Genomic DNA, 25,171 nt, shown 5'->3' on the forward strand with positions numbered 1-25,171 from the left:
TTCAGTTTTTGAACAAGCCTCAGAAGTTGAACATGCTACGCGACTTCGAGATCTGGAGGTGTAGGTGTCGCCTATTGAGGTTTCGGTTTTTGAACATTTCAGAACAGATTACGTTCAAAAACCAAGGTACCACTGTACATTGTTGATCGAATTAGAGCCAAAAGCTTATGTTGGTCTAATCAGTGGATGCATCAGCTATAGCTGTAGATTAGCATGGCATCTGCCAATGTAGTGCGCACCAGGTGCGTGGAACTTCCATCAGCCTCACCAAGTCCAAAACACCTGGAGGGGCAGCAAAAATTGGACTGGTTGGCAAAGAGCTAATTGCACAGAGTTTCACTTGAAATAAAAATAAAAATGGAGGTTATTTTCGTTCAGACATATGTAATGCCACCCCAACTGAAAGAGAAATCTGCTAGCAGAAATGGCATTTCCTCCTGACAAGGAATAGAATCTTTCATTTCGTAAACACTGCCTTACACCTTTTTTCAGTTCTGCATTCTTACAGCGAGGTCATTTTCAGTGTGGGAATCTTCTATGCTGTACTAAGGAGAGTGGGGAGGTATCAGTAGCATACCCTCCTAGTGTCCCTATTTTACAGGGACAGTCCTGGAACTACAAAAGCCATTCCAGTTTCTGATTTGATCCCAAATGCTTGGGGGGGTGTTTGACCAAAAATGGGGGGTAGAGAAGGGGAGTGAGAAATGCCCCCATTTTTATCTGAGAAATGTTGAAGGGTGTGCAGCAGTGTCGGCGGGGCCCCAAGGGCCTCAAAATGAATAGCTTATCACTTTAAGAAACTGCTGCGGAACTGGGGGCAGGGGATAAGAGTTGCAGAAGTACCAGAAATAAGGGGGGGGGAACAAGACCCTAAAAGTGGGAGGGGAGAGGTCCCCAAACAGGTCCGTTGAGACTGAGCATGCTCTGTGGGCATGGAATGCTGAAAACTCTTTGTGTGGAGGGCAGGGGTCACCAATTTTTCTGGCCTAGTGGGTATATTTTGAATTTTGAGAGAGTTCTGGGAGTGCCTGTCACAAAATGGCTGCCATGGAGGAGGTGGTTACTAAATGGCAGGTAATGATGATGATGATGATAATGATAATAATAATAATAATAATGACACAATGAGAAAATTATGCACATTTTGAGATTTCGACAAGGACTAGAACCGCCAGACACTTTCAAATATGATTTGGCATTCCTGTATGACATACAGTGAAACCACCATTATCAGGACAACCTTCGTCAGCAGCATAGCAAATCTGGAACTAAATACTTGGTGATTTGTTAAAGGTGATCGTCTTGACTTAAATTTTAACACGTCTGCAACCACTGATTCTACATGCCTGTTTTCATAGTTTGGCTTTTCACCTTTTATTTTCTGTCTGTTATAATTGTTCACTCTGTTTTATATATAATGACATTTTAAAAAAATAAATACTAAAATAATAATAATAATGGCGGACATGGGAAGCATGGCACAGTGGTGCCTCGCAAGACGAAAAGAATCTGTTCCGCGATTCTCTTCGTCTAGCGGTTTTTTCGTCTTGCGAAGCATGCCCATTGACGGATTAGCGCTATTAGCGGCTTTTAGTGGCTTATCGGTTTAGCAGATAAGCGGCTTAGCGGCTTAGAAAAGGGGGGGGGGGAGGAAAAAAAACCTGCAGGAACTCGCAAGACATTTTCGTCTTGCGAAGCAAGCCCATAGGAAATTCGTTTTGCGAAGCACCTCCAAAACGGAAAACCCTTTTGTCTAGCGGGTTTTCCGTCTTGCGAGGCATTCGTCTTGCGGGGCACCACTGCATAACAAAAAATTAGAGATACCTGAGGGTATGTTCTACTGCTCATGATTATGGATCTTTTTTGTTTTCCAGTTAAATCTGAGAGTCCGGGACACCTTGTGGGCCCCATGGTGGTAATAGGCACTGGACTGGCAACCCTTCGTATAGGGGGATGGAATGGAGTATTCTGAAAAAGGGGGCGTTGTCCGGCTGGAACCATGAACAAGAGGACTCCACATTGCAATATTTTCTTAAATGCCCTACTAGATATATCTAAAAGGCCACTGATGCTCAGTGTTTTAACATGTTTAACAGCTAAAATTGTGCATAAAGTGTTTTTTTTTTTTAAATTAAATATTGGCAGAGAAAAGTCAGATGTTTAAATCGACTCTTCAGAAATCCTGAATCACTCGGCACTCAGGATAAAACAGCAGCAATAAGCTGGAAGAATGTTTTTAAGTGAAAGACGTTTTTTAAGTGTAATACGTAATGGTTTTCCTAATGTTTTAACCGCTTTAGGACTTTGCTTCCGTTTTCAGACGTTGCATCTCTTTGCCGCCCTGCGCTCCTTCCTTGAGGAGGGAAGGCAGGGTGCAAATTCAAGAAGCGATGGCAATGCCGCAGGGCGTCCTGTGTGGGGCTGCCCTTGGAGGCTGTTCGGGCCGGGGTGGTTGCCTGGGCTTGAGGGCTGATGGGAGTTGTAGTCCAGAACCATCTGGAAGGTAGCCGGTTGAGGAAGGCTGACCCTGTTGCTTTTGTGCGTGTTGCCTGCGAGAAAAAGTTGTCTGCTAACGCTTCCTGTTGCCGCAGAGACTTTGCAAACGGTCCCTTGGAAAGCGCCAAGCCCAGCCTTCGGGAAAGAGGGGGGCGCCGAAGACTTCCTAGGCCGGCGTTCTCCAGATTCTCCCTGGCAAGGTTTATTTTATTTTATTTTTTTCAGTTCAGTTCATTTTTATTTATATTTTCAGTCGGCGCCGGTCAAGAGATCCGCTTGCTTTCCTGCCGGGGAAGGGATCATGGATGCTATCCTCAGGTCAGTAGAAGGGGTGGTGGGCGCATCATGAATAAAGATTTGACACTGTATGTCAGCCTCTGCCCTCCCAGGAATCCAGAGTCTTCTCCTGCAGCTGGTCCTACTCGGAGTAGACCCATTGAAGTTAATGGGCTCGGCTCGTTTAGGCTCATGAATTTCCATTCTCTGAAATGGATCGTAGCAGGCGGCAACGCTTGGTTTATTCTGGCTTGTAGCCAGCCCTTACTCAGAGTAGACCCGTTGAGATTAATGGGCAAGGCTAGCCCAGGCGCAATACTTTTGAATGGGTGTACTCGTGAGTAAAACCTAGCAGGGATGCAACCCTCTGACTTTTATCCTGACTTTGAATTCCACCCCATTCCAGTCCTCCCAATTTAGGAGCACATGATGCTTGTTTTTCTCTGCGATATTCTTTATTTTCCTTTTTTGAAGGGGGGGGGACTATTCTGGGCAGAATTTCAGCCCTTGAGAATTGTGTGTCCTGTTACCCAGAGGGGTAAATGTAAAATGGAGGTGAATGGAAATCTAGATTAGTTTCTAACGGTTGCTATGTGCATGTATAGGACCTTGAGCGCAGTGCCTCTGAGCATGTTCAGAGTGCCCTTAAAACACTGTCTTCTGCCAACTCAGACTGTTTATTCAGCTTGGTGTTCCGGTAGAGGACTTTCCCAGCAGATGCTGCCTGGTTTATTTTATTTTAAATAATCTTTATTAATTTAAATTACACACATATACAAAGAATTTACAATCTCATACTACAATTTTTTTAAAAGAAAAAACAATTAAGAAAATAAGAAAGTACAGAAAGAAGAAAGAAGAAAAAGCTGATTTACGTGCATAAAAAACCTTAATCTTCCTAATTAATACTTAAATGAACACTTAAATAAAAAAGACTTCTGACAAAACGAGTCTTCCAATCATTCTCATTGTGCTGTTTATACTGTCGTTGTTTTTTCCACACAGTTTTATATTGCTGCCTGATTTATTTTAACTGGAGATGCCGGGGGATCTTCTGTTTCTGTGAGCCATTAAACGTTTCAGATTTGGCCATGAGAGATGCAAGGGCTCTGTGTCAGAACGTTGTGACGTTATAGGTACCTTTGTTATCCATGAAAATCTTTCAATAAAAACAAATTAAAATATTGATAATAATATTTGCCTGCATCTCAGCATCCTGTCCTAAGGTGGGTCACCACAGCAGGCACACTTATATTATCGGATTAAAAAGTGGGTCCCCGAAATCATGTTTGGCTAAAGATTTAGCCTTGATCTGCAAAGCTGGGGGACTGTTGCAAAGTACCGGTATATAAAATGTTAAAATTGGGGCTTAGAGGTCTGAAATAAAGGGTGTCATTTTTGCAGTTGGGGTGGTAGATATTTTTGCTTTAGTGTAATGGGGAGAGGGGAGGAGTGGTCTTACTGCCGGGGTGTGTATGTCTTTGTATGGAGCAGACTTGATATTTTTTTTAAGGATGCTGAGCTCTCTGAAGCTCAAGAGCTATGGGGTTGTTAATCTTCATTGTGGGGCCAACTGTTTGCTTCTTTCTCCTCAACCTTTTGAAGTATGACATGTTCTGAAAAGAGTTTTACTTTGATTTTTACGGGGGGGGGGGGGGCGAGCAGAAGTATTATATGCCATGCTCTTCAGTTTTAACCCAGGCAAGAAATAAATAACACCACGGGTCGGGTCCGTACTGGTTTGTTTATCTCAGCCTTGAAGCTAATTCCTATTTTGGTGCAATATCTGGTATTCTGCGAATCTTCTCATTTCTTTCTTTATTTTAAAGGGGCATGCATTTATAAGACTTTAGTCCTCATTTCTATAGAGAGAAGCTTGACAAAGCTAATCCACGCTCCTGTGCAAGATTCGGTATTCTGAGAATTTCAGTACAGTGGTACCTTGGGGTACAGATGCTTCAGGTTACAGACTCCTCTAACCCAGAAATAGTACCTCAGGTTAAGAACTTTGCTTCAGGATGAGAACAGAAATTGCGCGGCGGTGGGAGGCCCCATTAGCTAAAGTGGTACCTCAGGTTAAGAACAGTTTCAGGTTAAGAACAGACCTCCAGAACGAATTAAGTTCTTAACCCGAGGTACCACTGTATGTATTTATTTATAAGAGGGCTTACATTTCTAAGGTTCAAGTCCTCATTGTTACAGGGGGTAGGGAAAGCTTGTGAAACATGGGCAGTGTTTGGCTGTTGGAAAATGTTTCATTTTCCTTTGAATTATGTATCAGTATATACAAACATGCATTATATTGGTCTCCTCCCAGCTTTATTAAGTCATCCTCTTCCTGTTATGCTCTGAAAATACCCCTTGCAAATAAATGCTTCATCTTTGCAGATGTCTCCCCTCCCCCCACCCCCACCCCCAGTGCGGCCTGTAGAGGTTTTTGTTTCATGTGTTGTTGTTGTTTTCTATCCTAAGTGCAAGTTTGCCTGGCATTGTAAGTGCTTGGCAAGTCAGATTTGTAATAACAAAGCACTTAGTGTAGGGCTACTGCGTTATCAAGGGGAATGATAATTTGCTCTCTTAGCTAGCAGAGTAATAGTTCTGTCTCTGTGACCTGTAGATGGACAGGGCTGGCTGGTAAACTAGCTTTGCTCCTGGGGTCTGTTGTGTGTGTGTTTATGGGGAGGTAAGCTGGATTCACCCCCTCTGAAGGTCGAAGAGAAAAATGCAGGAATGTGGCATAAGATTCCAGAAATGGAATGGTAGGTCAGCAGCCATGGACTCATGATGTCACAGCTACGACATCACCAGCACTGGCCTTTAGCTCCATGCGCTGCCAGAACAAAACATCTCTCCCTGCGGGGGGGGGGGGGGGAGGGATAGGACGAGGAAAGTATTTGCTTGCTGTGTCAAGAACTCCTGTTTCTCAGCAACTGTTGTTGGCAATCTTGCCTGCGCTGGGAAACGGGAACTTAACTGAGAACAGGCACTGTCTGGACTGATTTTATTGATGGCTGTGGACTCTGCTTGGAAACGACCTGGTCTGTATTTTTATTTAAAAAATCTCAAGTGACCCCAAACAGCATTACATTCTGCTTATTACTCAGTGTTCGGCACAAACTCTACTGTCAGGAGGGAACATCTGATTCCGCACCAGTCTGACCCACCACCGCCCCGCCCCCCAATCATTGGGACGACATGCTCCAAAGCAGAGCTATTTTCAATTTTCATTGTGCAGTGTCTTTTCAGTTTCATTGGCTGCCTTTGGATGTTTTGTCGGCATTGGAAAGGCGAGCTGTAACATTTTTAAGATAAATAATATTCTGAGATAGACACATAGGAAGCTGCCTTACCATTGTTCCACCTACGTCTAGTGTTGTTCCACCTGAGTTCAGTGATGGACATGTTTGGGGAGCATGTGGGAAGTCCTAAATTCAGTCCTTATCAAAGGGGTGAGGAATCAGTGGTCCTCTAGATGTTTTCAGTTTGCTCTAACCATCTCTAACCATTGGCTGGTGGGAGCTGGGAGCCCAACTACGCCTAGAGAGCCACAGGTTCGCCATCCCGGAACTAGACTGCCACTTCCTTTACTGCCCCTACCTGCCTCCATCCATCACTTGCCTTCACTGCCCTGAGTTTGAATAATAGAATCAACCCCCTGCAATGCAGGAATCTTTCACCCAATGTGGGGCTCGAACCCATGACCCCGAGTTTGAGTCTCATGCGCTACCGACTGAGCTATCCAGCCTAAACTCTGCCTTCCTCTAAATGTTGCTGGACTGCGATCCCACCATCTCTGACCACTGGCCCTGCTGGGGCTGATGGGAGCTGGAGTCCAGCAAACCCTCCCCAGCCTCCCATGTCTGCTTAGAAGTGTAGTGCAGTGGTGAGAGAACGATAAGAGAACTTCCAAGTTCAAAATCTACCGCTCGGCTGTCTCTTGGGCTTCTTACCTACCTCACAAGGCTGTTGTGAAAATTATGAAATGCAGTGGATGGGCGGGGTAGAGGTGGAAGAGAGGAAAAGAACCAGGTACTTCATCTGGGAGCCTTGAGAAAATGGGATAGAAAATGTGAAAAATAAAAGCATTGTTTTGTTGACAGGTGACAGGGAAAAAACCCTCTCTGTCTGAGACTCTGGAAATTTGCTGCCAGTCAGAGCAGGCGAATCCAGGGTAGATAGATCAGTGGTCATGCTTAGTTGGCATCCACATTTAAAAACACATTTAATGCACATTGAAAGCACATGGCACCCCTCAAAATAATTCTGGAAACTGCAGTTTGCTAAGGGTGCTGGGAATTGTAGTTCCATAGAAGTAAGCTACGGTTCCTAAGAACGGTTCCCCCAAAGAATCCTGGCCACCTTCGTTTGTTAAAGGCTCAGAATTGTAGCTCTGTGGCAGGGGGGGGGGGGTAAAGTAGTTCCCAAAGAATCCTGGGAACCACAATTTACTAAAAGGGCTGGGAATTGCAGGTCTGTGTGGGAGTAAACGACAGTTCCCAGGATTCTTCGTTGTTGGGGGAGTATCATGTGCCTTAAATGTGTCATTTCAGGTGATGTGATGTGAGCAGGAACTGCTAACTCTCACCCACCTCTCACCCTGCACTAATGTATTTCAAATACAGCTGGAGTCTCCTGGGGCGGCATCAAATGTGTGTTTGTCCCGCCCGCCCCCCCAGCCGCTCACCCCCGCCGAGTCATCCCTGGCTCAGCTTATGCATGTGTAACTCAAAACAAGCAACAGTCATAAATGCTTCTGGCATGCCAAAGCTCATCTTGTAAACATGTCTGGGGTTTGATGTGTGTGTGTCCCGGCTGCAGAGGGCAGGGAGGGTGTCAGTGAAGCCTCTTCTCTATTTCCTCTACTGAACCCCCCTACCCTGCCCCACCACTCAGCACCCCCACCCCCCATGCTTATATTTCCTTCCCTTCCTAGGAAGTTGGATGTGTGGTTTGTGGTGGCTGCATCTTGGCCAAAAGGGCTCAACAGATAATACTTTTTAATTTTTTTTAAAAAAGCAAGAACCACAGCCTGCATTTCTGGGAATTTTTGCACCCAGCTTAGCAACAGATGAGGAAATGGCACATACGCTCTGAGGGGCTGTCATGCAAAAGTGGTGAAGATTGACAAATGGCACCCGAGGGTCCTGCAAGCTGCATTATTTGGGGTGGGGTGGGATGTTGCTTCACACACACACACACACACACACACATACATCCCACTCTTTCCCAGAAGGTTCTGGTGCCTCCTAGTCCTTTATCAGGTGTATTGTGGTTAGAAAGTCAGCACCTGGCACCGTCAGGATTTACATGGAGATGCTGTACTGGGAAGAAACCTCACCTGTTGAATCTCTGTCTCTCGTGTAGCTCTCTTGGAAAGGGTGCAAGATGGCTAATCTTTTTGAGACATGGTGCCTTTATATTATTACCTTTCAGAATTGGAAACTTGCAGAGAGGCATAACTATTATTGCATCCATCCCATTCCAACTGAAAGGGAGACCTCCTTCCAATAATTATGGTGGGGTGGAGGTGGAAGTTTGAATTTGGGTGTGCTAGGCAACCAGTGACTTCCCTTTACTACTCATGGGTCCAGAAAAAATAGGACATCTCTCGACAACTGCCACGATCCTGGTGATATTTTTATTAGCATTAATTTCCAGCTAATGATCAGGTGGCGAATCCAGCCTCCCAAACTTCTTGGTATTATTTTGCACTCTCTTTTTGTGGTTAAGTTTCTAGTCCTTAGGTTTATGTTCCTGCTCATAAGGACTGCAAACTTGCTTTTCAGGAAAGACGAAAAGATGATCCAGGTGCTAAATTCTTTGTTTATAAACCCCTAGCTAGTTTCAGCCTGTTTGGGGGCAAAACTGAAAACCATTTCTATCTGTCTTGAGACCTTACAGATACATAAGTTTAACTTGTCCTCTCTGCTTCTCCTTGGTGGCAGGTTGTAGCTGAGACCGGATCAGGATGCCCCCTGGGATTGCTTGCCCCGTAGAATTTTGGTCCAAAGAAGCGAACCAGAGCATTCAAGTCGACTTCCTCTTACCCACTGGCATTTACTTGACCCTCTCCATTTCCTGCAATGCAAGTCTTAACACCATCAAACAGGTACTCAGCTCTTTCTCTTTTTATCTTTCTCCATCACAACGGAGTTGCCAAACTCATTCCACATGTTTTCTGTAAGCAAGAGATTGTGCAAGGTCCCGAGGTTCTCTGATGCATCCCAAGCCAGGGCTGGAAAAATTCCATGAAGCTAAAATGTTGTTAGTGAAAAAAACTAACAACATATTCACCCAAGGGCCAAATGTGGCCCTCCAAGCTTCTCCGTTTGGCCCCCTGGACTCTCTCCCAAGACACACCTCTCAACAGCCCTGCCCTGCTCCCTCCTCACCTAGTCAGATGGGCAGGGTACTACTACTGCTGCTGCTGCTACTAGTACTACTTCAATTATTATTATTATTATTATTGTTATGCCCAGCTAGGATAGGTCATTGAACTCTGAGCATGCCTCTTGCTTGCTTTCGTGGACGGAGGGTAGAGACAGATCTCTCTCTGTGTGTAGTCTACTATACAGAGATGAAATTTGCATTCATTGCCCTACCTAATTTCCCCTCTGACCCTTCCCACCACCGGAATGCGGCCCCTGGAAAGCTGCCCAGAAGGGAATGCAGTGCTCTTATTTGAGAATGGTTCCCTGTCCACCTTCTGGCCCTTGCAGAAAACTGTATGCACCTTTCAGACCCTCTCAGCAGCCAGCATCAAAGGCAGAAATCCTTGTATTTCCCTAGCCTTGGAGCTTAGCAGCCGGCCGTTTTGTTACAGGAGCTGAAGTGCAACCTGGGCAAAGCAGAAAGTCACTCTCTGTTTATCAAATAAAGGAAGTGGCAGTTGACCTGTTCGAGGTGAGATTGCACTTCCCCTTCTTAAAAGATCCAAGATTGCATCTTGGCAGGTGCATCTTAGACCTCATCTATTCCAGGAAATGCCCACATTTAGTTTTACTTACCTACCTGTTTCTCTGTCATTAAAAAACAATCCAAGTGGTTTATTTGATTCCCTCACCCCCAGGACTTTTACGTCAAAAACTTGCTGTGATACCTCAGTTAGTGCATACCTCAGTTAGTGCATTGGACTGCAGGGCCTGCTCCCTTCCAGGGCCTTTTCCAACTGGCCCAGGGGGCGTGGCCCAGGCCCTCTCTCCCAGCTATAAAGGGACTCCTGCTGCAGTGAGGCCTTGGACCATCGGCTGGGTGAGAACTGCAGGGCCTGCTCCCTTCCAACTGGCCCAGGGGGCGTGGCCCAGGAACAAACTTTTGGAACAAACTTTTGGGGAAGTGTGGGAAGTGTTCTGCCATTGCTTCCCTGTTCCAGGTGGTTAATGTGCTTTAAAATGTCCTCAAGCAGTCGGTAATTTAAATTTTTATTCCTTTTATTCCTTTTTTCCTTTGTTGGGAGTGGGTGGGTGGGATGGATAGTTGGTTGGGGATTAATTTTAGTATAATTGTTCTGTTCCTTTTTGTTGTTGTTGTTTTATTGGTTCTGTATAGTTTGTGTTTTGTTTTAAGGGGCGGGATCAGGGCTGCCTGGGAGTGGGGCCCCAGCCAACACGATGGCTGGGACAAGTTCCACAGGGGGGGAAGCACTGGGACATCCGATCTCGGTGATCATGGGCAGGAGGCGGAGTTACGCTAAGACCAGACCATGTCATTACCGAGGAGGCAGGTTTAGTCGTTGTTTGAAGACTATCCCTGCCTCCGGGTCTGGCCTTGACCAGATGGATACTGGAATCAACAGGGGAAACCCACATGACCTGAAAGTGTTGCTGTGCAATGCCAGGTCAATGATGAATAAAACCACTGCCATCCACGACTTGATTGTGGATGGAGGATTTGACCTGGCATGTGTGACAGAGACCTGGTTGGAGGAAGCAGATGGGCCTGTCCTTGCTGCTGCTTGCCCACCAGGTTTCTCTTACGCACAGCAACCCAGGTCATGTGGGCGGGGAGGGGGGGGGTTGCAGTGATTTTTAGGAAGTCACTAGCTTGCACCTGGCGTCCTACTGGGAAGATCCAGTTCTCTGAGTGCATGTTCTGGAAGTTGGGCAATAGGGGCAGTACAGGATTCCTTTTGGTGTACCGACCTCCCCGCTGCACCAAGGATTCCCTGTCCAAGCTGCTTCAGGTCATGGCGGATTTTCTCCTGGAGACACCTAGTTTGGTTGTCCTAGGGGATTTTAACATCCATGCCAACACGACCTTACAAGGGGCTGCTCGGGACTTTGTGGAAAGCATGGCCTCCATGGGGCTGTCCCTGAATAAGTTTGGCCCAACTCATAGTCATGGACATGCCTTAGACCTGGTGTTCACCTCTAATGACGTGGGTGATCTGACACTAAGTAAAAGTGAAACAAAAGAAGTGCCATGGTCAGATCACTTCCTGGTGCAACTGGACTTCTCCGCAACCTTTCCCCTCTGCAGGGAGGTGGGACCAATTCGGATGGTCCGCCCCCGCCACTTAATGGATCCAAATGGTTTCCAGAGAGTGGTAGGGGATGCTTTATCCCATGTTGATGGCCTTTCAGCTGATTCCCTGGTGGCCCACTGGAGTTAACCAGGGCTATCGACTGTCTGGCTTCGAAGCGCCCTCTCCGATTGCATGGAGCCCGGACAGCCCCGTGGTTTTCTTCGGAGCTGAGGGCGATGAAACAATCGCTGAGACGGCTAGAGCATCGGTGGTAGAAAACTCCCTCCGAATCTGACCGGACACAGGTTAGAGCTCAACGTCAAGCCTACCAAGTGGCGATAGCGACGGCGAAGAAGACTTTCTTCACCGCCTCTATTGCATCTGCAGAAAATAGTAGCAGGAGACTCTTTGAGGTGGTTCGCAATTTAACGGAACCACCTTTACCACCGGGGCCTTGTAAAGACCCCAAGTTCTCCTGCAAGGATTTTGCAAAGTTTTTGCAGATAAAATCACTCATATTCGGAAGGAGCTAGACACCACCGTGGGAGCAGGGCTGGGGCGGGAGAGTGCTAGAGCTCTGTCTGGTCAAGTTGCATGGAATCAATTTCAATCCGTCACCCCCGAGGATGTGGACAGGCTGCTTGGACGCGTGAAACCAACCACCTGTCTCCTTGATCCTTGCCCATCCTGGCTAATAAAAGCAAGCCGGGAAGGGCTGGGCGATGGGCTCTGCGGGGTGGTGAATGCTTCCCTCTGCGAGGGAACATTCCCAGATCTGCTGAAAGAGGCGGTCATTAAACCACTTCTTAAAAAAACATCTTTAGACCTGGCCAGTATGGCCAACTATCGCCCACTCTCAAATCTTCCATTCTTGGGCAAGGTGATTGAGCGCGTGGTTGCTGAACAACTCCAGGCACGCCTGGAGGATGCGGACCATTTGGATCCCTTCCAATCGGGATTCAAGCCTCACCATGGGACTGAAACTGCCTTGGTCGCGCTGGTTGAAGATCTCCGGCGAGCTAGGGACAAAGGTGAGAGTTGTTTGCTGGCTCTGCTGGATCTCTCAGCGGCCTTTGATACCATCGACCATAACATCCTTCTGGACCGTCTAGAGGGGCTGGGAGCTGGGGGCACTGTTTTACAGTGGTTTCGCTCCTTCCTCCTGGGCCGTGTTCAGAAAGTGGCGGGGGGGGGGATGAGTGTTCAGACCCCTGGGCCCTCACTTGTGGGGTGCCTCAGGATTCCGTCCTCTCCCCCATGCTTTTCAACATCTATATGAAGCCGCTGGGAGAGATCATCAGGGGGTTTGGACTGGGTGTCCATCAATATGCAGATGATACCCAGCTCTACCTCTCTTTCAAATCAGAACCAGTGAAGGCGGTGAAGGTCCTGTGTGAGTGCCTGGAGGCGGTTGGAGGATGGATGGTGGCTAATGGATTGAAGTTGAATCCTGACAAGACAGAAGTACTGTTTTTGGGGGACAGGGGGCGGGCTGGTTTGGAGGACTCCCTGGTCCCGAATAGGGTAACTGTGCCCCTGAAGGACCAGGTGCGCAGCCTGGGAGTCATTTTGGACTCACAGCTGTCCATGGAGGCACAGGTCAATTCTGTATCCAGGGCAGCTGTCTACCAACTCCACCTGGTACGCAGGCTGAGACCCTACCTGCCCACGGACTGTCTCGCCAGAGTGGTGCATGCTCTAGTTATCTCCCGCTTGGACTACTGCAATGTGCTCTACGTGGGGCTACCTTTGAAGGTGACTCGGAAACTACAACTAATCCAGAATGCGGCAGCTAGACTGGTGACTGGGGGCGGCCGCCGAGACCACATAACACCGGTCTTGAAAGACCTACATAGGCTCCCAGTACGTTTCCGAGCACAATTCAAAGTGCTGGTGTTGACCTTTAAAGCCCTAAACGTCCTTGGCCCAGTATACCTGAAGGAGCGTCTCCCCCCCATCGTTCTGCCCGGACACTGAGGTCCAGCGCCGAGGGCCTTCTGGCGGTTCCCTCACTGCGAGAAACAAAGCTACAGGGAACCAGGCAGAGGGCCTTCTCGGTAGTTGCGCTCGCCCTGTGGAATGCCCTCCCATCAGATGTCAAAGCGATAAATAACTACCTGACATTTAGAAGACATCTTAAGGCAGCCCTGTTCAGGGAAGTTTTTAATCTGTGATATTTTACTGTATTTTTGGTTTCTATGGAAGCCGCCCAGAGTGGCTGGGGAAACGTGTACTTGGAATATGGTAAAGTTAAGCCAAATCGCCACCAAGTTGCTTTAATTTGTCCCCTGAGTAAGTTGCAGTTTTGTGGCAATTTTTCACCATGGCAACATGACACATTTCATAATTTAATAATTTAATTTAATAATAAATTATTATTATTATTATTATTATTATTATTATTATTATTATTATTATTGAATTAGTTTACAGGACAGGGCAAAAATTTCAGGAGTATGATCCTGATTTTGGGTACCAGTGGCCTGGCTAGCTATGGCAAGGCACCAGGATTCATGCGGTGGGAGCACCATTGAGCATTGTTATCATGAAATGTGTCATGTTGCCATGGTGAAAAATTGCCACAAAACTGCAACTTACTCAGGGGACAAATTAAAGCAACTTGGTGGCGATTTGGCTTAACTTTACCATATTCCAAGGACACGTTCCAGGCAGGCAAGATGCTCAGAGTGCAGTAAAGAAGGACCAGGGAAGGTGTGGCCTCAGGAGAGGTGGTGTGGTTTGGAGAGAGTTCTGAGGGCCAGATAAGAGAGGCTTTGAGGGCCGGCTCCCCACCCCCTGGCCTGAAGTTCCCCCGACATTATTGGTTAAGCTAACAAAATTAAAACCACAGCAAAGGTCCACTGTCACATGACGCAAAGCTCTGGAAGTCATAAGGCCTCCTATGTTTATACATCTGTTGTTTTCAGAAGCGCCTGCAAACAAAACAACATAGGCAGTTCTTTCCCAGAAACTGGGCATTGTCCAAAGGTATGTTTCGTGAACAATGTTCTGTGCAGGAGAAAGAACACTTGGCATTGTTTGAATGGAGAGGAATTCTTTTTTTCCTCGTGCCACCGGTTTTACGCAATTTTGTTGTTTAGTCGTGTCCGACTCTTCATGACCCCATGGATCAGAGCACGCCAGGCACTCCTGTCTTCCACTGCTTCCCACAGCTTGGTCAAACTCATGTTCGTAGCTTCGAGAACATGGTCCAACCATCTCGTCCTCTGTCGTCCCCTTCTCCTTATGCCCTCAATCTTTCCCAACATCAGGGTCTTTTCCAGGAAGTCTTCTTTTCTCATGAGGTGGCCAAAGTATTGGAGCCTCAGCTTCAGGATCTGTCCTTCCAGTGAGCACTCAGGGCTGATTTCCTTCAGAATGGATAGGTTTGATCTTCTTGCAGTCCATGGGACTCTGAAGAGTCTCCTCCAGCACTATAATTCAAAAGTATCAATTCTTCGGCTATCAGCCTTCTTTATGGTCCAGCTCTCACTTCCATACATCACTACTGGGAAAACCATAGCTTTAACTATACGGACCTTTGTCGGCAAGGTGATGTCTCTGCTTTTTAAGATGCTGTCTAGGTTTGTCATCGCTTTTCTCCCAAGAAGCAGGCATCTTTTAATTTTGTGACTGCTGTCACCATCTGCAGTGATCATGGAGCCCAAGAAAGTAAAATCTCTCACTGTCTCCATTTCTTCCCCTTCTATTTGCCAGGAGGTGATGGGACCAGTGGCCATGATCTTAGTTTTTTTGATAATGAGCTTCAGACCATATTTTGCGCTCTCCTCTTTCACCCTCATTAAAAGGTTCTTTAATTCCTCCTCACTTTCTGCCATCAAGGTTGTGTCCTCTGCATTTCTGACACAACCACACACAATCAAAGCAGATTACAGGAATGATATAAGGCAGGCCAGAGAAATGGAAAGCAATGCATTTATGTTGCAACAGTGAAAATGCTAGGATGCCGTGTGCGTGCATGTAGAGTAATGGGATGGAGCAGTCTGGATGAGTATGTAGTACGTAAAAGGCCCCAGGTTAAATTCACCAGCATCTCTAAGTGGGGCTGGGAAGGCCCTTGTGCCTGAAATCCTGGAGAACTGCTGCCACCCAGTGTGGGTAATATTGAGCTCAAGGGACCAGTTGTCTAACTCAGTATAAGACAGCTTTCTATGTCTTAAGGGAAAGGTTTCAGCTCAGTGTCAGTGCATCTACTTTGCACATAGAAGGTTCAATCCCTGGCATCTGGGAGTGTCTCCTACCTGAAACCCCAGAGAGCAGCCAGTGTAGATGGTAGTGAACTAGATGGATGGTCCTATTTGGTATAATGTACAATATGTGTCGTCATGTTCCTTATGTAACAAACACAACCAGGAATAAGACCCACAGAAATATAAATTATATAAAAATATCAATATATTTATAATGTATATAATGTATAGTGATAGATATAGATAGATAGATGAATGAGCTGGTGGAGCATGAGACTCTTAATCACAGGGTTGTGGGTTTGAACCCCACGCTGGGCAAAAGATTCTTGCATTGCAGGGGGTGGGACTAGATGACCCTTGGGGATCCCTTCCAACCTTACAATCCTATGATTCTGTGATCTGTAATGTACTTCAGAATACGAACAACGTATAAGTAGTTGTTCTGTAGTATAATTCTTCATTGCCTTATTTTTATGGGGGTTTTTTGAAGCACGTTTCAAGTATGTTTCTATCTGTGGGTCTTAACTGTTGGCTCAATATAAGGCAACTTCGTATATCATAAGGGAAAGTCTCAGCGGTAAAACACTTGCTTTAAACACAGAGGATTCCTAGTTCATCATTTAAGTGTTTCCCAACCCTTTCCCCAGAATTCACCCTGTGAACAAACTTGAACTCGGCTAGCTGCCTTGAATGGACTCCCGTCTTAGGGAAGGCACCTGTTCAGATGTTGATGGGGCAACTCAAACGAGGGCCTCATCTGCACTATGCATTTGAAGCAGCATCATACCACTCCAAACAGCCATGGCTTCCTCCACAAAGAATCCTGGGAACTGTAGTTTGTTAAGGGTGCTGAGATTTGTTAGGAGGTCCCATTCCCCTCATAGAACTACAGTTCCCAGAGTTCCCTGGGAAAGGGGTATAGGTTGTTAAGCCACTCTGAGGGGAATAGGAGGGTCTCTCTTGCCAACTCTCAGCACCCTTAACAAGCTACAGCTCCCAGAATTCTCTGGAGGAGCCATGAGTGTTTAAAGCGGTGTCATAGTGCTTTAAATGTATAGTGCAGATGGGAGCAAGGGAGGGGGGGGGGGGAATAATACAGTGCTTTTTTTCTTAAATTTTTTTTAGGGGTACTCTCATTTTCCTACTCATATTGAAATACTGCCCCTCAATGAGGCCAAACTTAGATTCACAAAATGTTTAGGGGGCATGCGTACCCTGCGTCCCCCCTAGAAAAAGCACCGTAACGTCAAAAGAATACTAACTTCAGTGGACTTTGAATACCAAGGATCTGAGTACAAATTGCCAACTGCTTTACCATACAAATCGTACGGCTCAGATCCAAAGGTCTTTGCAATCCAAAAATGAAGAGCGAACAACGAAACACAGCACCTGATTTATACAGAGACGCACAAATACACTACAAACGTGACTAAGTTTTTTAAAAAATAAAAATAAAAATTTGATGACAGCTCTAATTAGGTTAGATTGTGGTCATGATAGAAAGAAGTGAGGCTGGAAGTGATTTGATCTATTTTAACGGCTGAGAACAGATTTCTTTTCAGCCAGAGACTTGTTTAATTGTTCAGTCACATTAGTATTTTAAAAGCATTTCCTTCCTTAGAGGTGCAAAAAAATGCTCTATTTTTTGTGATTAGCATAAATATCAAACCTGCTGATTATTCGTTTTATGTGTGTGAACACCAGAGGCAGCCTAACAATTGCTATTTATTTATTTTTTTAAAAAAGAAAACAAAAAATGGAAATAAAGGGTTGGATCCAGTGCTTGTCCTATTCAGAGCAAGCCTGCTGAGATTAAGTTAGTCCTGCTAACTCCTCTGAGTAGGACTAATGTTCAATACAACCCAGCGCAAAGAAATGGGAACTATTTCTTTTCTTTTAAAAAAAAGTTTGTAAAGCAGGAATAGAGTATCTGTTGCCCTCCAAATGTTGTTGGATTCCAACAACATGTGCTGACTGTGGCTGGTGGGGAGTTGCAACCCAAAACAACCCTTGAGGGCAGCAGGTTGGTGTGGGCTCTAGAGGGCCAGATATTCTGATCCCAGAATAAAGCATCTTCTCCTCTCCCTGTGTTTCAGATGGTCTGGCACCATGCTCAGTTTGAGCCCCTCTTCCACATGCTCAGCGGCCCAGAGTCCTACGTCTTCACCTGTGTCAACCAGACAGCCGAGCAGCAGGAGTTGGAGGACGAGCAGCGGAGGCTCTGTGATGTCCAGCCCTTCCTGCCGGTCCTGCGGCTTGTGGCCCGTGAAGGCGACCGAGCTAAGAAGCTGATCAACTCTCAGATCAGCCTCCTCATCGGCAAAGGTGAGGCCCAACCTTGAGGGGTGGTAACTGGGGTTGGATTAACCCAGCCTTGCTCTGCCTGCTGCCTTCCAGGTGGTTTGGACAATGACTCCCATCAGCCCCTGGTGTCAGGGCCTTCAAATCCCACCAGCCCTTGGTGCCAGGGCCTTCAAATCCCACCAGCCCTTGGTGCCAGGGCCTTCAAATCCCATCAGCCCTTGGTGCCAGGGTCTTCAAATCCCATCAGCCCCTGGTGCCAGGGCATTCAAATCCCATCAGCCCCTAGTGTTTTGGACTCCCATCAGCTGGATAGTAGTAATAATTATATTATTGTTGTTGTTATACTTATATCCCACCTTTCCTCTAAGGAGCTCCAGTACAGTGGTGCCTCGGGTTAAGAACTTAATTCGTTCTGGAGGTCTGTTCTTAACCCGAAACTGTTCTTAACCTGAAGCACCACTTTAGCTAATGGGGCCTCCCGCTGCCGCTGCACGATTTCTGTTCTCCTCCTGAAGCAAAGTTCTTAACCCGAGGTACTATTTCTGGGTTAGCGGAGTCTGTAACCTGAAGTGCCTATAACCCGAGGTATCACTGTATAGTTTAATCTTCACAACAACCCTGTGAGGGAGTTCAGGCCAAGAGAAGGTGACCCCCCCAGTGAGCTATATGGCTGAATGTTAGGAGACACCAATGTGAGAGCACTTTCAATAGTTGGTCATTCCCATCCGTTGTTTTGGTTGTCCCTTTCTGAACCTTTTTCCAATTCTATGATTTGTCTGAAAACAGAGGGGTTAGGGCAGTGGAAGCAGAACCCCTGTAAAGCTTAAAAACAACATATTAACTCATTCTGCATGCCTGCTTTGTAGTTTGTTTTCCTCTTTTATTTTTCACCTTTTGTTATAATTGGTCTCCGTTTTATATACATTATGAAATGAAATGAAAAATAATTACAAGAACAACAACTTAGAACTCTGAGAATTCCAATTCCAAAATCATTTCAGTTTATGACTCTTCTATGGGTGCTGTCCATCCATTTTTAAGCAACGCCCCCCAAATGCTTTCATAAGGACTGGAAACTTAAAGTTGAGAATTATTTAAAAGATGCCATTCTTATATTAGAGTGATGGCGTTGCCTGGTTCTACACCACAGATGGCATCCCCCACACTCAAAAAACTATTATTATTGGTTTTATTTTAAAAAATATATCTTGGGATTTACTATTGTCAGGCCTGCACGAGTTTGATGCCTTGTCCGACCCAGAAGTGAATGATTTCCGCACCAAAATGCACCAGTTCTGTGAGGAGAGAGTGACCAGGCGGCAGCAGCTGAGCTGGAAAGCCTGGATGGAGTATAGCTTCCCTGTGCAACTTGAACCCTCCTCCAGCAGTCTTGGAAGAAAGAGCCCCCTCCAAGTCCCCAACAAGAACATCTTTGTCAACGTCAAATTCGAGTCTGGAGGGGTAAATCCGCAAGCCTTTTCAATCTTAGCAACTTTTTTTTACTTAAAAAAATAAAATAAAAAATACTCGTATGCATGCAGCTTTTGCAGTTTGCACGAGGACAGATCTCTGCCCTCAAAGAGCTTACAATATAAGATTTGGCATAAGAGGAAACAGAGAGAGGGGGGAAGTAGGGCATAAACAGTGAGGAAAATGTGCTTCCTATGTCATAAGTGGCCAGGGACCTGCTTTTGCATGCAGAAAGTCCCAGGTTCAATCCCCAGCATCTCCAGGTTGGGCTGGGAGAGACTCCCTGTATGGAATCTATAGATTAGCATAGACAACACTGACCTAGATGGAGTCTGTCTTGCATAATGGCATAAGGCAGTTTTATTATTATCATATTTATTTGTTAGTAACTTTACAAAGAAAAAAAAAGCCTCTCAGAGTGACTTAGCATGATAAAATAACAATTAAAATCAGAAAATATAAAAGAATGTATAAAATATGGTTAGATAGCGCTGTCTATACTGACAAATCATAAGATTATTGGTTTCATTTTGTACTTATTTTTATTATGTGTTTAGTGCTTTTTATATTGTAATTTTATGTTGTGAACCGCCTTGAGATCTATGGATGAAGGGCAGTATACAAATTAATTAATATTACTATTAATATAGCCCTGGCATTTTACTGAAAACCATGAGGACTAGAGTCTTAATTTTTTTTTGCAGGAGAATAGGCCATAACTCCCTGGGAGAGCAGCTCCCTGTGTTTTGCTCATTATATTTCCTTCCCTGCAGGAAAGTTTCACCTTCCAGATCTCTCCCAAGGAATTCCCCGTGACACTGATGAGCTATGCCGTCAAGAAGCAAGCCACAATTTTTCGGCACCAAAGAATGAATAGCCCGGAGGAATACGCCCTGCAGGTTAACGGGAAATGTGAATATCTGTATGGGAACTACCCTCTGTACCAGTTCCAGGTGTGTGCTCCCCTCTCCTACCTTTTGTCTCACTGACTAGCTGGGAAAGAACAGAGAAGGCAAAGGATATTCGTTCCCTGAGCAGAATGGGCTTTTCGCTTTCTGGGAGGACCCTGTTTGGGAAGCCACTGGGCCAGACCAGTGGTCTATTTAGCTCTGTACTGTGTACAGAGACTCTGCATACTTTCCCAGCCCTATCTGGCGATGCCAGGGATCGAACCGAGGACATCTCGCACACAAGGCAGATGCTGTATCACTGAGCTACAACCCCTCCCTTAAGACCTAGGAACATAGGAAGCTGCCTTTTACTGACTCAGACCACTAGTCCATTGAGCTCAGTGCAGTTTACACAGACTGGCAGCGGCTCTCTAGGATTTAATATAGGAAACTTTCCCAGCCCCACTTGGCCTGCCTTTAAAAATATACATGTCCAGTTTATTTTATTTTTATAGCAAGGCAAGCCTCTGATTTATTCCTATATTCTATCTATTTTTAAAATTTATTTTGACATGTACATGCTGCTTTGCCCTTCGCACAGCTTAAAAATTGCATGCCAAAGTGATCACAAGGAGAACCATTTAGTTCACTGGGGGACACCGGGAAGGAGACCATACATAGCAGTCTTTCTGTGCTATGGATACCAATGCACACGTACCCATCAGTCTGTCATTTCAGGAGGAGGGCAGTGGATTGGAATTCAGTGTTTTTCTCATATGGGCTAGAAATGTGGTGGTTGTTATATGCTCAGGATTCTGCAATTACTATATCTTTTCTATGGGCTAGAAATGTGGTGGTTGTTTTATATATATATATGTGTGTGTGTGTATATATATATATTCTCAGGATTCTGCAATTACTGTATCTTTTCTCTGGGCCTCCCACCTTGACTTGGCCACCATTCTCAATTCCTGTAGCCTTGCACTCCTTTTCTCCTCTATACATTTAGCGTTTTGAGCTCCTGCTACATATGCTAATGTCCTTTGATGCATTCCTGCAGTACATCCGTGACTGTTTGCACCGCGGCCTCCTGCCACATCTCACAATGGTGCACTCCACTTCGATCATGGCTCTGTGGGAAGAACAAACCAATGGGATCGCTCACCCCTCAAAAGCGTCCCCCAAACCTCCTCCCGTCCCCAAGAAAAAGGTAAGCTGTGATAAACAAACAAACAAACAAACAAACAAACAAGAAAGGCACGTCCAGACACTGTGGTTTTCCCCAGTCTTTGAAACGGAACGTGCGAAGTTTGTAGTCCATATGATGTTTTCCCTGGCCTGGAGTATCTGGGTTTAATATTTTTGTATGTCTCCCTCCCACTCTCACTCGTGGAAATGATACAGTGTTTGCAGGAAGTTTTGAAGCTTCGACCTACCTCACAGGGTAGGTAAAGGACCCCTGACCATTAGGTCCAGTCGTGACCAACTCTGGGGTTGCGGCGCTCATCTTGCTTTATTGGCCGAGGGAGCCAGCGTACAGCTTCCGGGTCATGTGGCCAGCATGACTAAGCCGCTTCTGGCAAACCAGAGCAGCTCACAGAAACGTCGTTTACCTTCCCGCCGGAGCGGTACCTATTTATCTACTTGCACTTTGACGTGCTTTCTAACTGCTAGGTTGGCAGGAGCAGGGACCGAGCAATGGGAGCTCACCCCGTTGCAGGGATTTGAACCACCGACCTTCTGATCAGCAAGTCCTAGGCTCTGTGGTTTAACCCACAGCGCCACCTGCATCCCACCTCACAGGGTAGTTGCTAGGTTAAAGAAAATCATTGTAAGCTAGGAGTGGCGGAAGCTCAGTCCTGGGTGCCAAATGCGGCCTTCCATGCCTCAGCATGTGGCCCTCAGACCTCTTCCCAGGCCACACCTCCCTCCTTGCCCGCATCTCTCTTGGGTATACCTGGAGTCAGTTCTTGAACTCTGACAATGCGTCTTTCTTGCCTTGATGGGAGGCTGGGGTGGGGTGGGGGGCAGAAACCAGCCGAATCCACAAAAGTAAAATTCACAGTTGTTGCTCAACCCACTTTTGCCTCTGGCCCTGTCCCACCACTGGGGTGCGGCCCCCAGAAACTTGCCCAGGAGAATGTGGCCCCTGGACGGCAAAAGTTTCCCCACCGCCTCCTGTAAGCCATCCCGTGACAGCTCGACGGAAGGGTTGGGGTAGCGATCTGAATAATAATTAAGTCTGGACAGAATAACGGAAATTAAATATATCTCAATGCTTGGTGTATAGCTTTTCCAGCTTAGCTAACTAAATTGGCTAATGGTTGCCTCCTATGCTTTAGTGGTGATATTTACCTCTCTCCCTTTTCTCCCCGCACCCCAACCCCACATGCTAGCCCAACTCCATCTCTCTGTGGTCACTTGAGCAGCCTTACTATATCGACTTGGTGCAGGGCAGTAAGGTGAATGCTGATGAACGGATGAAGGTACTCTCCCCACCCCCACCCCCTTTCTTTATTTCTTTCTGCTGGACTTTCTGTGGCTGCTTTTCCTCTTCCTGCCTTGTTGTTTACTGCTTGTTTAAAAAATGCTGAGATCAAAAGGCAGAAGTCATGTGCTGACTTCTCCTCCCAGCCACCACCAGCCTACATGAGACTTTTTCATTCAGCTCTTAAGTCAGTGTCAGTGGCTTCACACTACAGGAAAGGGGAGGGTTGTTGATCAGCATTCTGCAGAAGGAGAGTTCTTAGAAATTTCTGGCTGCGTGGGAGATCACTGGTTTTTGGGGTTGTTGGTTTTTTAAATGTGCTCCTGCATGATACAAAGCCAAAAAAAATAAAAGACCAAAGAAAGTAACCCACAAAAACTGATACCTTCATAGATGTAGAAAATTGGCTCTTCAGGATGCAGGGAAGGCTGGAACTTTGCTTCTTGAAGGTGCCACCTTTCTGCTAGCTGGGAGGGTTGTAGTTCTTTTTATTAGGTTTGAAGAGCATTCAAAAATGACCTTATGATGACGATGATGATATAATGTATTTATATCCCATCTTCCTCCAAGGCTGGGATTCAAAGTGGCCACCAACGTTTAAAATGACATTATACAATACAGAGGAATAAAACCAAACTAGCTAGCTGAAAATATTAATTAAAATACATCAGAACACATCTAAAACCAGCAGTTGAAACCCAGTTTGCCCATTGATCAGCATTGCTTGCACCTTACTGTACAAAGGCCAGCCTGAATAGGAACCTGCAATCTGAAGTACTATTGTTTATTTATGTTGGGTTTTGTTCAGCTTAAGTTAGAGTAGACCCATTGGACTGCATGTGCGAAAGTTAGGCATGGCCATTAATGTCATTGGATCTGCTTTGAGTAGGATGACATAACCGGTTGTTACTTATTTATTTCCATTTCTATAAAACATAGGCAGCTGCTTTGTCCGGAATCAGGCTGTTAGTTCTACTAGCTCAGTGCTGTCTACACTGGCTGGCAGCAGCTCTCCAAGGTTTCAGGCAGGAGGTCTCTCCCAGCCCTACTTGGGAGCTGGGGATTGAACCTCAGACCTTCTGCATGTAAGCAGATACTCTACCTACTGAGCTACTACAGTCTGTCCCCATGTTGAAGCGATTAACAACCAAAACATAATCATATAACATAGCAGTGATTCCAACGTTGCAGTGTGTTGGACTACATGACCCTTGGGGTTTTTTGTATTTCTGCTGAGAGCCCGACCTCATGCCATTGACTGGCAGTCATCACCACTATAGAGCAAAATGTTCATTGGGTTTTGCCAGCAGCAACTCAGCTGAAATGCAGGTGTCTCCCCCTGCCCTGTTTACTAAGGAACAGAGACCGATTTGTGTCATTTTCCTTTGTCCCCTCTTTTCTCTACCTGTTACCTTTTGAAGCGCACATGGGTTGAGCGCATGGCGCATGCATGCACAGAGCTGTGAGGTTGGATGGCTTTGCTCACCCTTGTCCTGCATCTCCCTTTCTCAGCTGGTGGTCCAGGCGGGCCTGTACCACGGCCACGAGATGCTCTGCAAGATGGTGTCCAGCTCTGAAGTCAACGTCTGTTCAGAGCCCGTGTGGGGGCAGAGGCTTGAATTCGAGATTAACGTCTGCGACCTACCTCGCATGGCCCGGCTGTGCCTGGCACTCTACGCTGTGGTGGAGAAAGCCAAGAAGGCAAGGTCTACTAAGAAGAAGTCAAAGAAAGCTGTAAGTCCCTCCTAGGGTTCACTGCATTGGCCTGGATCCACCCCATGCAACCAAACGAGGTGGTACAGTCCTGCAGTGGCAGGGTGTAATGTACCACTTCACTGCTGGTTGTGTGTGAGAGAGTTTCCTCCTCTTAAAGGTAAAGGTAAAGGGACCCTTGACCGTTAGGTCCAGTTGTGACTGACTCGGTGGTTGTGGCGCTCATCTCACTTTATTGGCCGAGGGAGCCGGCGTACAGCTTCCGGGTCATGTGGCCAGCATGACTAAGCCACTTCTGGCGAACCAGAGCAGCGCACGGAAACGCCGTTTACCTTCCCACCGGAGCGGTACCTATTTGTCTACGTGCACTTTGACGTGCTTTCAAACTGCTAGGTTGGCAGGAGCAGGGACCGAGCAACGGGAGCTCACCCCATCACGAATTTCTTCCTTCAGGCACTGTCTGAAACTGTTGATTCTAGGCTATGTCTTCAAGACTCTTTCCACTTCCATCCTGTGGAGGTCTTAGAATTGGGGAGCCATAAACCATGTGGATGAGGGAGACGAGGGTGAAGCAGGTCAATTTCTCCAAAGTGTGGCTCGGGTTGTTTACAACCTGGGTCTGTTATCTATGTTAGGACACAGTGATCGCTTTAAAGTGTGATAGCATCCCCCAAAGGATGTGGCTGGGTGGGGCTGAGTAGCTGTAGATGGGCAAGGGGTGATTCAGTGGATGTTTGTTGTTACCCTTCACTGAATTCCCCCTCACCCCCTCCTTCTTCTCTCTCTGCACTCCTTTATCTCCATCTTTAAAACACGGGCTTACAAGCCTTGTCTGAAATCCTGGTCTAACCTCTGGAGG

The 25,171-nt window shown here is 46.3% G+C and overlaps 2 protein-coding genes across 3 annotated transcripts in view; one reads left to right on the top strand and one right to left on the bottom strand.

Annotated features, from left to right (window-relative positions):
- The window catches only part of PIK3CD (phosphatidylinositol-4,5-bisphosphate 3-kinase catalytic subunit delta), a 53,163-nt gene that overhangs the window by 5,747 nt on the left and 22,245 nt on the right, over window positions 1–25,171 (top strand). The window contains exons 2-9 of one of the 2 annotated variants that reach the window (XM_079986827.1): window positions 2,750–2,814; window positions 8,718–8,881; window positions 17,544–17,772; window positions 18,980–19,212; window positions 19,995–20,174; window positions 21,172–21,321; window positions 22,508–22,597; window positions 24,112–24,333. In XM_079986827.1, coding sequence (XP_079842953.1) covers window positions 8,741–8,881; window positions 17,544–17,772; window positions 18,980–19,212; window positions 19,995–20,174; window positions 21,172–21,321; window positions 22,508–22,597; window positions 24,112–24,333 — 1,245 coding nt within the window. In that variant the 5' untranslated portion in view covers window positions 2,750–2,814; window positions 8,718–8,740. The remainder of the gene's footprint in view (window positions 1–2,749; window positions 2,815–8,717; window positions 8,882–17,543; window positions 17,773–18,979; window positions 19,213–19,994; window positions 20,175–21,171; window positions 21,322–22,507; window positions 22,598–24,111; window positions 24,334–25,171) is intronic. The other variant, XM_079986828.1, reaches the window with a different exon arrangement.
- LOC307222181 (uncharacterized protein) overlaps window positions 1–25,171 on the bottom strand; it is a 214,140-nt gene that overhangs the window by 5,563 nt on the left and 183,406 nt on the right. The gene's annotated exons all lie outside the window — the stretch shown is intronic.

Source organism: Podarcis cretensis (assembly GCF_951804945.1).
Source record: "Podarcis cretensis genome assembly, chromosome: 8".
NCBI classification, from domain to species: Eukaryota; Metazoa; Chordata; class Lepidosauria; order Squamata; family Lacertidae; genus Podarcis; species Podarcis cretensis.